The 12344-nt window shown below is 48.2% G+C and overlaps 1 protein-coding gene across 1 annotated transcript in view; it reads left to right on the top strand.

Annotated features, from left to right (window-relative positions):
* The window catches only part of BCAS3 (BCAS3 microtubule associated cell migration factor), a 698169-nt gene extending 692506 nt beyond the window's left edge, over positions 1-5663 (top strand). Inside the window, exon 25 of the mRNA XM_056864967.1 lies at positions 5477-5663. Within this exon, the coding sequence (XP_056720945.1) occupies positions 5477-5625 (149 nt within the window). The 3' untranslated portion in view covers positions 5626-5663. The remainder of the gene's footprint in view (positions 1-5476) is intronic.
* The last annotated feature ends 6681 nt before the right edge of the window (positions 5664-12344 follow it).

Genomic DNA, 12344 nt, shown 5'->3' with positions numbered 1-12344 from the left:
GATGGGTAATTTCGGAAGGAGTTCCGAAGTCACAGTGATGCTTGGGTGGGGCTTCCTGCTGACGGCAACTGGTCGAGTGATGTGCGATGCTTAACTGAAGCCAGCTGTGGACGAGGGGGAGATAAAAGGACACAAATCAGACAGGATAAGGCCAGCATTAGTGCGGGATATGCCGCTCGTTTCAGAGTTAAATTGCTGAGGGTTTTTTTACTTCCTGAACTCATGGGAGGAAAATCAAGTTCGCCTCCACTTAGAGGTCGACTGAGTTCCCATAGATTAGTTTTCCAGGCAACCGTGACAGTACCTCGGATACTTCTCAGGGCATTTCCTTGAAAGAAGATCAGTAGGGGGTGTGCAGACTTCCCTGAGAGTTAGCAGCCCCATCTGCACATATTTCCTCCCACCCCAGCAGGGTATGTGGGCTATATCATAGAATCATAGAGTTTGAAGGGACCACCAGAGTCATCTAGTCCAACCCCCTGCCCAGTGCAGGAATTTTACAACTACCTCCCCCCCACACACCCAGTGACCCCTACTCCATGCCCAGAAAATGGTCAAGATGCCCTGCCTCTCATGAACTGCCTAAGGTCATAGAATCAGCATTGCTGACACATGGCCATCTAGTCTTCTTAAAAACCTCCAAGGAAGGAGCACTTACCACCTCCCAAGGAAGCCTGTGACGCTGAGGAACCGCTCTGTTAGAAATTTCTTCCTAATGTCTAGATGGAAAAACTTTTGATTTAATTTCAACCCGTTGGTTCTGGTCCGACCGTCTTGAGCAACAGAAAACAACTCGGCACCCTCCTCTATATGACAGCCCTTCAAGTACTTGAAGATGGTTCTCATATCCCCTCTCAGTCTTCTCCTCTTCAGGCTAAACATACCCAGCTCCTTCAACCTTTCCTCATAGGACTTGGTCTCCAGACCCCTCACCATCTTTGTTGCTCTCCTCTGGACCCGTTCCAGCTTGTCTACATCTTTCTGAAATTGTGGTGCCCAAAACTGAACACAATACTCTAGGTGAGGGGTGGAGGGAGGCACTGACTTTTTTTGTTGATGTTACCTACCTTTTGGTCCCAGATATCTGGTAGAGAAAAGGGTTTGCAAATGTGTGAAAGATCCCTGCATACAAAAACATTCCTTGCAAGTAGAAAACTAGCATCGCAGGGGAAAGGCTGAGTGAGAACTTTGGCAGCTAGTTGTCTATGGGATGGGAAATTCTGTCTGTTGAGGAGAATTGCATTATGAGAGCTGCCTACCAGACTCAGAAGAGATACTGCTCATGGACGGACCCCCCCCCCATTTATCTAATATTACTCACGCCAAATATAGACGGGCTTTTCCCAGAGCCTGCTTTGATGCCCTGCCTTCTTCTGTTTTAGATGGAAGGTTTCAACATTGGCCTATGGAGCAACGGTATTGCCCCGTTCGGCCAATGCTGTCAAATCAATCACACATACAGCGCTGCCCTGTGAATTCTGTGGTGAAGTCAGAACAAATACTATTTCCCCTCTGCTTTCTTGTTTTAAGCATGTGAACTTTTTTCTGGGGTGTATGAAGTTAGCCATGGTCAAACTATTGCTTGAGAACAGGGAGGCTGCCATGGCTCAGTGGTAGAGCATCTGCTTGGCATGCAGAAGGTCCCAGGTTCAATCCCCAGCATCTCCAGTTAAAGGGACCAGGCAAGTAGGTGATATGAAAGACCTCTGTCTGAGACCCTGGAGAGCTGCTGCCAGTCTGAGTAGACAATAGTGACTTCGATAGACCAAGGGTCTGATTCAGTATAAGGCAGCTTCATGTGTTCGTGTGTTCATGTGTATCCCATGCAATGGCAAAATTCTGCTTCTTAGCCGTTAAGAAGAGAAACGCGCTCACGAGTAAGGATGGTCTTATTTACACAGTACTAACTTATATTGTAGCTGAGGTTCGCATAATTCACTTGTGACAGCTATATAGTTATTCTTAGCTTGTTTATTCGATCAGGGTTTTTAGTTTTTGATTTTATACAGTTTTTCTCTTGTTATAACAATTGATTGTAATTTGTATATATGCTGGTCTTTGATGGTAACAATAAAGATTGGACTGACCACCTCAATCAGAGGATGACCATAATCCTCAGCAAGGGCAAAATTCTAGCCTGACCCCTGAAGTCTTTATAGCCCTGTTGGGTTGAAGAATGGGTGGGATGGGTGGAATCACATGTTTTCAGAAGCCTGTAGTAAAGACGGAGGTAAAGACGCCTTCTTTCCTATCATATGAAGAGGATCAGTGAGTTGGGTGAATGATCAGCTGCTATTGGGATCTGCAGGGAAGAAAAGAGATCCCAAGGCCCATGGCTTATAGGCAAGGCCATCAGCATACCCTGAGGTGGGGCAGTGCCAGGGCCCAGGACTTCTGGGGGGGCCACTGCTGCTGATCCTCCCCACACACCTCCCCTTCCACCTGTCTGTACTCAACTGCTCCCAATTGCCCAGGGGCATTAAGGAAGGGCATGTAAGTGGGCACAGTCGTGGCACTCCTGCTGGCCGTGGCAGCCTCACTCCCGGCTGCACCTACTGGCCAGTGCCATTGGGGGAAGGACGTGTAGGTGGAGCAGCAGCTGAGCATACGGTTACCAAGCTCCAGGTTCTAGCTGGAGATCTCCTGCTATTACAACTGATCTCCTGCCGATAGAGATCCGTTCCCCTGGAGAAAATGGCCGCTGTGGCAATTGGACTCTATGGCATTGAAGTCCTTCCCCTCCCCAAATCCTGCCTTTTTCAGACTCTGCCCCAAAAACCTCCCGACAGTGGCAAAGAGGGACCTGGCAACCCTAGCTGAGCATGGGTGGTGGGAGGGCTTGCATGCAGGAGAAGGATGCTCAGGCAGGTAAGGGGCATGCAGGTGTGGGGGTGTAAAGGAAGGCATGAGGGGGCCCTGGTGGTGAGTAGATGGGGGGCCCTGGTCACTTTCTGCCCAGGACTCCCCCAAAATGGACTTGGCCCTGCTTATAAGAACTGAAGGGCAACCATTCTGGATCAGACCAGTTCTCCATCCAGCACCCCGTTTCACAGTGAACAAGCAGGGAATGTACAGCTTAGGGTTGCCAGGTGCTCCCTGGGCACTGGTGTTGGGTGGAGATGGACTTGCCAGATCCATGTTGGGAAACTCCTTAAGATTTGGGGGTGGAGCCTGGGCTGGAAAGGGACCTCAGTTGGGTACAATGCCGCAGAGTCCGCCCTCCAAAGCATCCATTTTTTCCAGGGGAACCGATCTCTGTAGCCTGAGGTGAGCTGTAATTCTGGAGGATCCCCAGGTCCCACCTGGAGGCTGGCATCCCTAGTACAGCCTCACCCTGCTTTAGCCCCCTAGCACCAAGACTCGGAGGATTCTGCCCCTGAATGTAGTGGTTACACTTAGTATAAAAGAAACTGCGGGATCGAACAGATGGTCCATGGGGGAGGGGCCATGGCTCAGGGATAGAGCATCCGCTTGGCATGCAGAAGGTCCCAGGTTCAACCCCCGGCATCTTTAGTTAAAGGGGCTAGGCAAAGAGATGATGTGAAAGACCCCTGCCCGAGACCCTGGAGAGCCGCTCCCAGTCTGAGTAGACAATACTGACTTTGATGGACCAAGGGTCTGATTCAGTATAAGGCAGCTTCATGTGTTCATCTAGTCCTGCATCCTGTTTCAACTCTATGTGGAGAGAACACAAAAATGCAGCATTTCAAATATCTTCAGGGTGAGCAGGTTGACCCCTCTGTTTGCTGCGGCCCGAGGAAGCCACCACAAGGAGGCCTGTTAAATGCACGGGAAGCCATGGCAGGTGTTGCACGCTCAGCAATGGCAACTGTACTCAGATGACTGACAAGCACATCAACAACCAGCCTTCATTTCTTCTACTTTAACCTGAATGATTATTAAGCCCTTGCCAACAAGACTTTCTTTCCATTTCAGAGCTTGGATTTCAGCAAGTGTGAGTTCTTCTGTTTAGGGATGGATGTGTTTTGTATGGATGTAGCCTACAAACAGCTTAGAAGATGGGATTTGAGGATACAGACTTTGGGTTGAATCTTACAGAACTTTTGACTAGATACATTGACCTCTAACCCAAGGGAGGACTGGCCCTTTTACCTACAGAGAAATTTCCTGGTGGGCCACTATCCTTGGGTTGCCAGGTCACTTAGATGGGCAGGCAATTACCCACCAATCCAGTGCCCTGCTTGGAAGGGGGATCACGTGTGCATGTGGCTGTGCCGGCACAATTGTGTCACTTCCAAGTGTAAACCGGAAGTGATGCGATCATGTCAGTGCAGCCATGTGCACACAATCCCTGCCTCAGCTCCGCCCCAAACACCTCCCGCCAGAGCTGAGGGGGGGACCTGGCAACCTCACCTAGAGGGAACTTGATGGCCAGGACCAGCCACTCTGGCAACTCCATGGGGGCCAGTTGGCTCCAACCTTTCACTGGCAATCAGTGTCCGCTCACCAATGGTCTCCTCCTGTAGAATCACAGAGTTGGAAGGGATCACCAGGGTCATCTAGTCCAACCCCCTGCACAATGCAGGAATTTCACAACTACCTCCCCCCCACACACCCCCAGTGACCCCTACTCCATGCCCAGAAGATGGCCAAGGTGCCCTCCCTCTCATGATCTGCCTAAGGTCAAAGAATCAGCATTACTGACAGATGGCCATCTAGCCTCTGCTTAAAAACCTCCAGGGAAGAAGAGCTTACCGCCTCCCGAGGAAGCCTGTTCCACTGAGGAACCGCTCTGTTAGAAATTTCTTCCTAATGTCTAGATGGAAACTCTTTTGAATTAATTTCAACCCGTTGGTTCTGGTCCGACCTTCTGGAGCAACAGAAAACAACTCGGCACCATCCTCTCTACGACAGCCCTTCAAGTACTTGAAGCTGGTTCTCATCTTCCCTCTCAGTCTTCTCCTCTTCAGGCTAAACATACCCAGCTCCTTCAACCTTTCCTCCTAGGACTTGGTCTCCAGACCCCTCGCCTTCATTGTTGCCCTGTACTGTACTGCTGCCATTTTGTGGGATGGGGCAAAGGGTCTGCTGTCAGGGCAACTGAGGTCAGTAGCCCCTGAAAGTCTGGCTTGGAGCAACACAAGGGCTGCTTAGCTAGGCTTGTTCCAGGCTGGGGTTGCCACCTCCGGGTTGGGGAATACCTGGAGATTTTAGTGTTGGAGCCTGAGGAGGGCAGGGTTTGTAGAGGGGAGGGATTTCAATGCCACCTTCCAAAGCGGCAATTTTCTCCAGGTGAACTGATCTCTGTCACTTGGAGATCAATTGTAATAGCGGGAGGTCTCCAGCCGCCACCTGGAGGTTGGCAACCCCATTCCAGGCCCATTTTCACTTCCCAGCCCGTTCCTTCTCTAACCCCGGCAAATGTAATTGGAGCCTATTTCTACACGAACCCTCCTTTTTCTTTTGGGCCTGAGACATTAACTGGGCAGGGGGGTCCTTTCTGTTTCCACTGCAGAGCTGCAGCGCGAAGGAAGCATAGAGACTCTCAGTAACAGCTCTGGCTCCACCAGCGGAAGCATTCCACGCACCTTCGAGGGCTACCGATCACCTCTTCCGACTAACGAGAGCCAGCCATTAAGTCTGTTTCCTACGGGCTTCCCGTAAACAGGTCCCACCAGTCCAGGAGAAGGAAAAAAATCAGATTGGCCAACAACCCACTGATCCGCAGAATCTCTTGATCTGCATTTCAACCCAAGGTTGGCTCCAGCATTGGATGGCTCTTGTTACCCTCAGAAACACCCTTCCAGAACTGTGCGAACAAAATACCAAATTTGCTGTACCGTGCAATATTAATAAGGAGTCTATTCCTCTTTGCTCCTAATGGTTCTCTTGCTTTCTTTTCCATCCCTGAAACAATTAGAAAAGTCTGTTTTAAGGAAGTATTTTAAACAGTTTTTTGCTCTCTTAACCATAACCTGCTTTTCCCCCACAGTGAGCAGAGACTTGTTGTCAAAACCTGAATATAGTTGCTAAAGATTTTGTACCACTTAGAGCTGCTACCCGTATTTGGGGGCGTGCATAATGTTTTTGGAGAACTAGGCCTAGAAGCAGAGGCCATCAGCATGTAACTCTTTGAGGAGGGAAAATCCCAAACATAGACAAGCAACTTTGTGGGGTAAAATTTCAAGCATTATCTCTAAACTGGACAATGGTTTGTTTGCAACCTCATTGATCATGGTTCTCCGTCCTCCGTGTTCCCCGCAGATATTTGGTCGATGTCAAGAGTATTACAGGCGACTGTTGTTTCTTTTTCAGCCTTGGGAAGAATGATTTTTGATGGTTCCATGTATTTTGGAAATATCCTTAATTTCTAAGTCGTCACAAAATGTGCATTTGGAACTGATCTCTATCCCAAAATGCATGCTATCTTGAATAAATGTCTATGGTGAAAGAACCTCCTTTTGTGTCTCAGTATAGCAAATTTCTGATTTTTTTTAATGAGGGACTTGGAAAGGGCATAGCATTGACCCCAGGAGCACAAATTGACCTTACGGCAACAACAGACTGCCACTGAAAACCGTAGCCTAGGGTTGGGTTCTCCCCTCTCCCCCATTAGGCAGAATTCCCTGTCATAAAATGATCACATTGTGGATTCCTCCCCCTCTCCCATGCCCCACTGGTAGCAAATAATAATAGGGGGCAAGATAATACGATAACATCACAGCGTGTATAAGTGTGCTTAAATATTAACAGGTGACAACTTGATAAGAGGATGCCTTTTTCTGCAGTAGCCCTGAGTTGAGTGCAATTTTAAGTTCTAAGAATAAATTTTCATTGGAGCGCATTAGTTTGTTTTGCAGAAAGGACGGGGGTGTTGTCCAGCCTCAGGCTAAACATTTCTCTAATTCCAGCCAAACCAAACAGGTCCTGCAAGCCTCTGTTCCTGGTTACTTGGGAGACTGGAAAGTTCCGTGGCAGTCCTGGGTTTCCACCTGACACCTCTGCTGCTTTCCTATACTTCTGAGTAAACTCCTCCTCTCTCTCCCCCCCTCTCTTTCTCACCACTGCCACCATCTAATTTCTAGAGTATCTCTTACCAATGGATTGGAACATCAGTGCCCTTAGAATTCATTGCCACTTTAAGGCTTCGTCTCTTTACAGCGTCTCTCACTTCGCTCTCTCCAGCTACTGTGGGGAACAAACCACCCTTTGCGCCCTCCAGGGACCTATAGCCACCCCCTCTCCTTGCTTCTCTTTGGTAACCATGATGGAACTTCGGTGTGGTGTGGGTACAGAGATCAGACTTCCTGAATTCTGAATGTACAAGAGTTTAATAAAATGATTAAAAGCACACACACACACATTCTATTTACACAGGTACTGAGCAAGGTTTAAAAGTCAATATAAATGTTTCTTCTAATCCTGCTGTGGATATATTCTTGAGAGCCAGCATGGTGTAGTGGTTAAGAGTGGCGGAGTCTAATCTGGAGAACCGGTTTTGACTCCCTGCTCCTCCACATGACCATGGAGGCTCTCATAATTGGCACACCCCAATTCGTCATTGGCATGACAAAACAAAAAAGTCTTCACCCACTGGCAGAAGACACCAATACAGGGAGGCAGGTGAATCTCCCGGGGGTGGGAGTTCCAACGTTTTGGTGGCACAACCAAGAATGCCCTTGTTACCCATCTAGCCTCCGATGGTGGTGGCAACCAAAGCAGGGCATCCAAAGACGACCAGAGCGAGCGGGTAAATTCACATGCATAGTGTGTAATTCAGTTTCAATCCAGTTAAGATATCACAAGTCTCTGAAGAGGCCAAGGAGATTGTCTCTAGACAAGAACAGCTCATTATCTCCCACAGACTCGAAGAGAAGCCTTGGCTGTTACCGCACTAGGTATTCCCAGCCATGTATCAAGAGTTTGAAACTGTTATAAAAAATACTGTTCGCACTTTGTTTGGCCCCTTTAGCTGTGAAGACGTCTTCCAACCATTTTTTAGCCGTGGCATCCAAAAACCCCTTTAAAGCGATGTTTTTTATAACATTTCCAAACTCTTGATACATCGCTGGGAATACCTAGTGCGGTAACAGCCCTTGTCAGCTAAACCAGTTTCAGATTTATTATGGAAACTGGCAGATTCTGTTTTAAATAAAGGAACCGGCTTGTTTGTGTCCCATATGAGATTTGATCTTGGAGCCTCAGTTGACTGGTGAACCTTCTGCAGTAATTAGATCTGTTCCCCATAGTTGGCACCTTCTGACATCCCCAAATCTCTGCCAGTTTGTTTGTTTTTAAAGACCTTTGAAGCCCTGAAGAGTTTGGCCAGCATTTGACATTTCCTTCCTACTTTCCCCTTTTTAAAATACTAGACATTTTGAGCCATGAAATGAAAGGAAACCCATCCAAACCCACAAATCTTTTAACGCTTCCTCAGCTTTACAGCAGTCGTATCAGTTGAAGCAAAATTGACCATTTCGGCTCTTTCATAAAAAACAAGATTCTCCCAAAGCAACATTTGTTCTGTGTCTCCAACTTTGCCAAGGCTTGGAGGGGAGGTGCTTTTTTTTTTTTTTTTTAAGGAAATCACTAGAAGTTAGGCAAGCAGAGTGGAAGAAGGTGAGGCTTAGGGGGAAGGGTCAGTGGAGGGCGTTGTGCATGCTCCCTTTCCCAAAAAACTGGCACCAGCTCTGCTGAGCGGGCTGGCCAACCTTGAAAAAGTTTCAGAATCCAGTAGGATATGCAGGGGATCTTCAGCAGACCAGTTTCTATGGAATGAATAAACAAGTTTCACCCAAAACCATGACAGGAAGGTGGTGGGGAGGGGGATGTATCTACCACGAACACAGACAGCTCTAAAAAAAAATCACCTCCAGCTTTCTGAAAAAGTTTGTGTTCCCCATTCACAGAAATGACTAATGGAGGTGGCGGAGCCACACTCAGAGTAAGCCCGAGTGCAAGGGGGAGAAGAGCGGTAATTTAAAAAATACACTAGGAAAGAGAAAAAACCAACACTGTGGTGGTTGCTGACACTGAAAAAAATTTCTTTAATCTGCACAGCCAATCAGAGCTCCAGTAGCAAATCAGAAGCTCTACTGGTAGAGCTGCTAAGCCCCTGGTGGAGGTGGTGAATCCCCCCTTACCAGGTCATGTTGCCCACCACCACTTGAAACGGAGGTGGAAGAATTTTTTTTAATGCAGCCTTGTGTACTTACCAGAAGTGACAAAGGGTTGCTCTAGGAATCACCAGCAACTCTATGGTTTTACCATAGAGTTTCTGGCAATTCCTGGAGCTACCCATTGTCACTTCTGGTAAGTACATGAAATTGCATTTAAAATATATAATTATCCTATGATGCTGCACCTCCCCCAACCCTGCCACTGCTTGTCAGGCCCTGCCTGGCAATTGTACCTACTGGTCAAGAGCCCCACATGACCCCACCCACTTTCTAAAAACACTTGGTGCACACCAGGAAAGGTGTCAGTGGGCGCCATGGCACGTTGGGGACCCCTGCTCTAATGGCTCTAAAATAATAGCTCAAACAGAGCAAGGACCCCAAGTTTGTGAGCAAATAGGAAAGGCAGAGTTGGGGTCAATCCACTCCAGGTAAGATTTTTTTAACTCCCAGTCCATGCCAAGGTCAGTTCCAAAAGGTCATTCAAAATGAAGATGATGAAGAAGAAGAAACTTTAAACTGGCTTACAATCACCTTCCCTTCCCCTCCCCACAACAGACACCGTGTGAGGTAGGTGGGGCTGAGAGAGCTCTAAAAGAGCTGTGGCTAGCCCAAGGTCATCCAGCTGGCCTTATGTGTAGGAGAGGGGAATCGAACCCGGTTCACCAGATTAGAGTCTGCCACTCATGTGAAGGAGTGGGGAATCAAACCCAGTTCTTCAGATCAGAGTCAACCGCTCCAAAGCACCGCTCTAACCACTACACCACGCTGGCTGTAGCTGGACTCTCTAGACACCGCTTCATTGCTTGCTCTCTCTCTCTCTCTCCCCCCCCCCCACCCTAAGCATAAGGGGCAAAGTTAGTTTTCAGGGCAGGCAACACACCCACAGCCTCAAACAATTTTTTTCACTAATTCTCAATGGACAAGAGACAGCCCCGACTTCAGAGCAAAGCCTTTCAGAAAAATATTCCAGTTGGCAAGCATTAAATCTTTTTTCATCTTGTGTCTTTTTTCAGCATCGCTGTCATGCAGCCATTTGGAAATTCCCACGTTTTGGTGCCCCTTTGAACCCAGACTCCCCCCCCCCCCATTTTGCTTGACAGAACAGGGGAGAGAATTGCAGAATAAGGTAACACCTGAACATCTTCCATCTGACTCACCGAGGGAAGGGAATTCCCTCCACGGCTATTCAGCCCAAACCCTTGCGTCCTCTTTCAGGGTCCCTCCCCATCCAGGAAAAGGGATCCATGCGCCACAAGAGCTGTCCTCATGTAGGCTGATGTGCACTCTATATTGTGATGCTCATCCACTTCTCCTCTGGATATGCCTCTAGGTGCTCATCTGGGATTGCTGGTTGTTACAGGATGAAGCAGAACATTTTACTGCTGAAAGCTTTTGTGTTCAAAGTGCTTCATTCACATATTGTTATAAATGATTGTTGCAACAACCCTGTAAGGTGGGCCAGTATTGCAGATCTGAAAACTGCAAATGAGTTGCCTATGGCCACCTGGGTACTATGTGGCAGAGGTGAGATTTGAGCCAACGTCTTCACAGGTGACAGCTCATTCCCTTAGCCAGCAAATATGAATGTACGTGTTAATGGTAAAGACAGAAGCCAAATAATTTAATTCCCAGCCCCTTTGCTTTATCAGTCCTTTTATGTGTGTGTGTAGAAGTGGAGATAGAGTGGGTAACGTACTTGGTACTTGGCAGACAAAAACAACCCCAAGTCCAGCTCCTGCCCCAAAGAGACTGCATTAGGGTTGCCAACCTCCAGTACTAGCTGGAGATCTCCTGCTATTACAACTGATCTCCAGCCGAGAGAGATCCGTTCCAATGGAGAAAATGGCTACTTTGGCAATTGGACTCTATGGCATTAAAGTCCCTCCCCTCCACAAACCCTGCCCTCCTCAGGCTCCGCCCCAAAAACCTCCTGCCGGTGGCAAAGAGGGACCTGAGAACCCTAGACTGTATAAAAACTGTTTAGAAAGAGAGAGGAAAGGAGCCATAAAGCTTTTAAAAAGAAAAATAGTTTGGTTCCATAAGCTTTTTCTAGTAGTGCAAGAGAGGAAGATGGGACCTAGACTTACCAAAAAAGGCTCTGTTGGGTAGGGTTGCCAGCTCCTGGTTAGAAAATACCTGGAGATTTGGGGGGTGGAGCCTGAGGAGGAGAGGGGAGGGACCTCAATGCCATAGAGTCCAATTGCCAAAGCTGCCATTTTCTCCAGGGGAACTGATCTGTCTCCTGGAGATCAGTTGTAATAGCGGGAGATCTTCAGCCACCACCTGAAGGTTGGAAACCCTAATTTTGAGGGTCATGGGACCTGTGCAGACAAAAAGCCACAAAGGATGGGGCAGCAGTTAAGTGGAAAATAGGGCAGTATCGCCCCCCCTCGTGTTGTGCTAGTGGGAACAACTGGCAGGATCCAACCCAATGTCACCAAAACCGAGCTTTAGATCAGTTGTAATAGCAGGAGATCTCCGGCTACTACCTGGAGGTTGGCAACCCTATCAAGGTGCCACAAGATTCCTTCGGGCTGCAGCAGGCTAACATGGCTATGCCGTGTACGCCGCTGGGATTGGCATCCTCTGGAACTGGGCATTCATACTTTTCAGTGTTTTCGAAGGGTTTCATATACGTCTTGCAACCCTTAAGACAACCTTGTTCAATATTATGATCCTCATAATGAAGCTGAAGAGCCAAGACTGAAATCAGGTGCCTGGTCTAAGGCCACCAAGTGAGTTTATGAAGAAGGTGAGATTCGAATCAGGGACTTCCAGGTTCCCAGCTCAGTTCCATAGCGGCCACATTACACCAGCTCTGAACTAAGGGCAGGCTAATGAAGAAGAAGAAGAAGAAGAAGAAGAAAAAGAAGAAGAAGAAAAGAGGCTAGGGTTGCCTCTTTTGCCACCAGTGGGAGGTTTTTGGGGTGGAGCCTAAGGAGGGCGGGGTTTGGGGAAGGGATGCCATAGAGTCCAATTGCCAAAGCGGCCATTTTTTCCACTGAGCTGATCTCTCTCGGCTGGAGATCAGTTGTAATAGCAGGAGATCTCCAGCTAGTACCTGGAGGTTGGCAACCCTAGGTGGGGCTGAGAGAGTTCTGAGAGGACTGTGACTAGCCCAAGGTCACCCAGCAGGCTTTATGTGGAGCAGGGAATTGAACCCTGTTCTCCAGATTAGAGTCCGCCTCTCCTGACCGCTACCAC

The sequence above is a fragment of the Euleptes europaea genome, chromosome 19 (assembly GCF_029931775.1).
Source record: "Euleptes europaea isolate rEulEur1 chromosome 19, rEulEur1.hap1, whole genome shotgun sequence".
In the NCBI taxonomy this organism is placed as follows: Eukaryota; Metazoa; Chordata; class Lepidosauria; order Squamata; family Sphaerodactylidae; genus Euleptes; species Euleptes europaea.
Note: the sequence above shows the minus strand (reverse complement) of the source record. Positions and strands in the feature narration are given on the sequence as shown.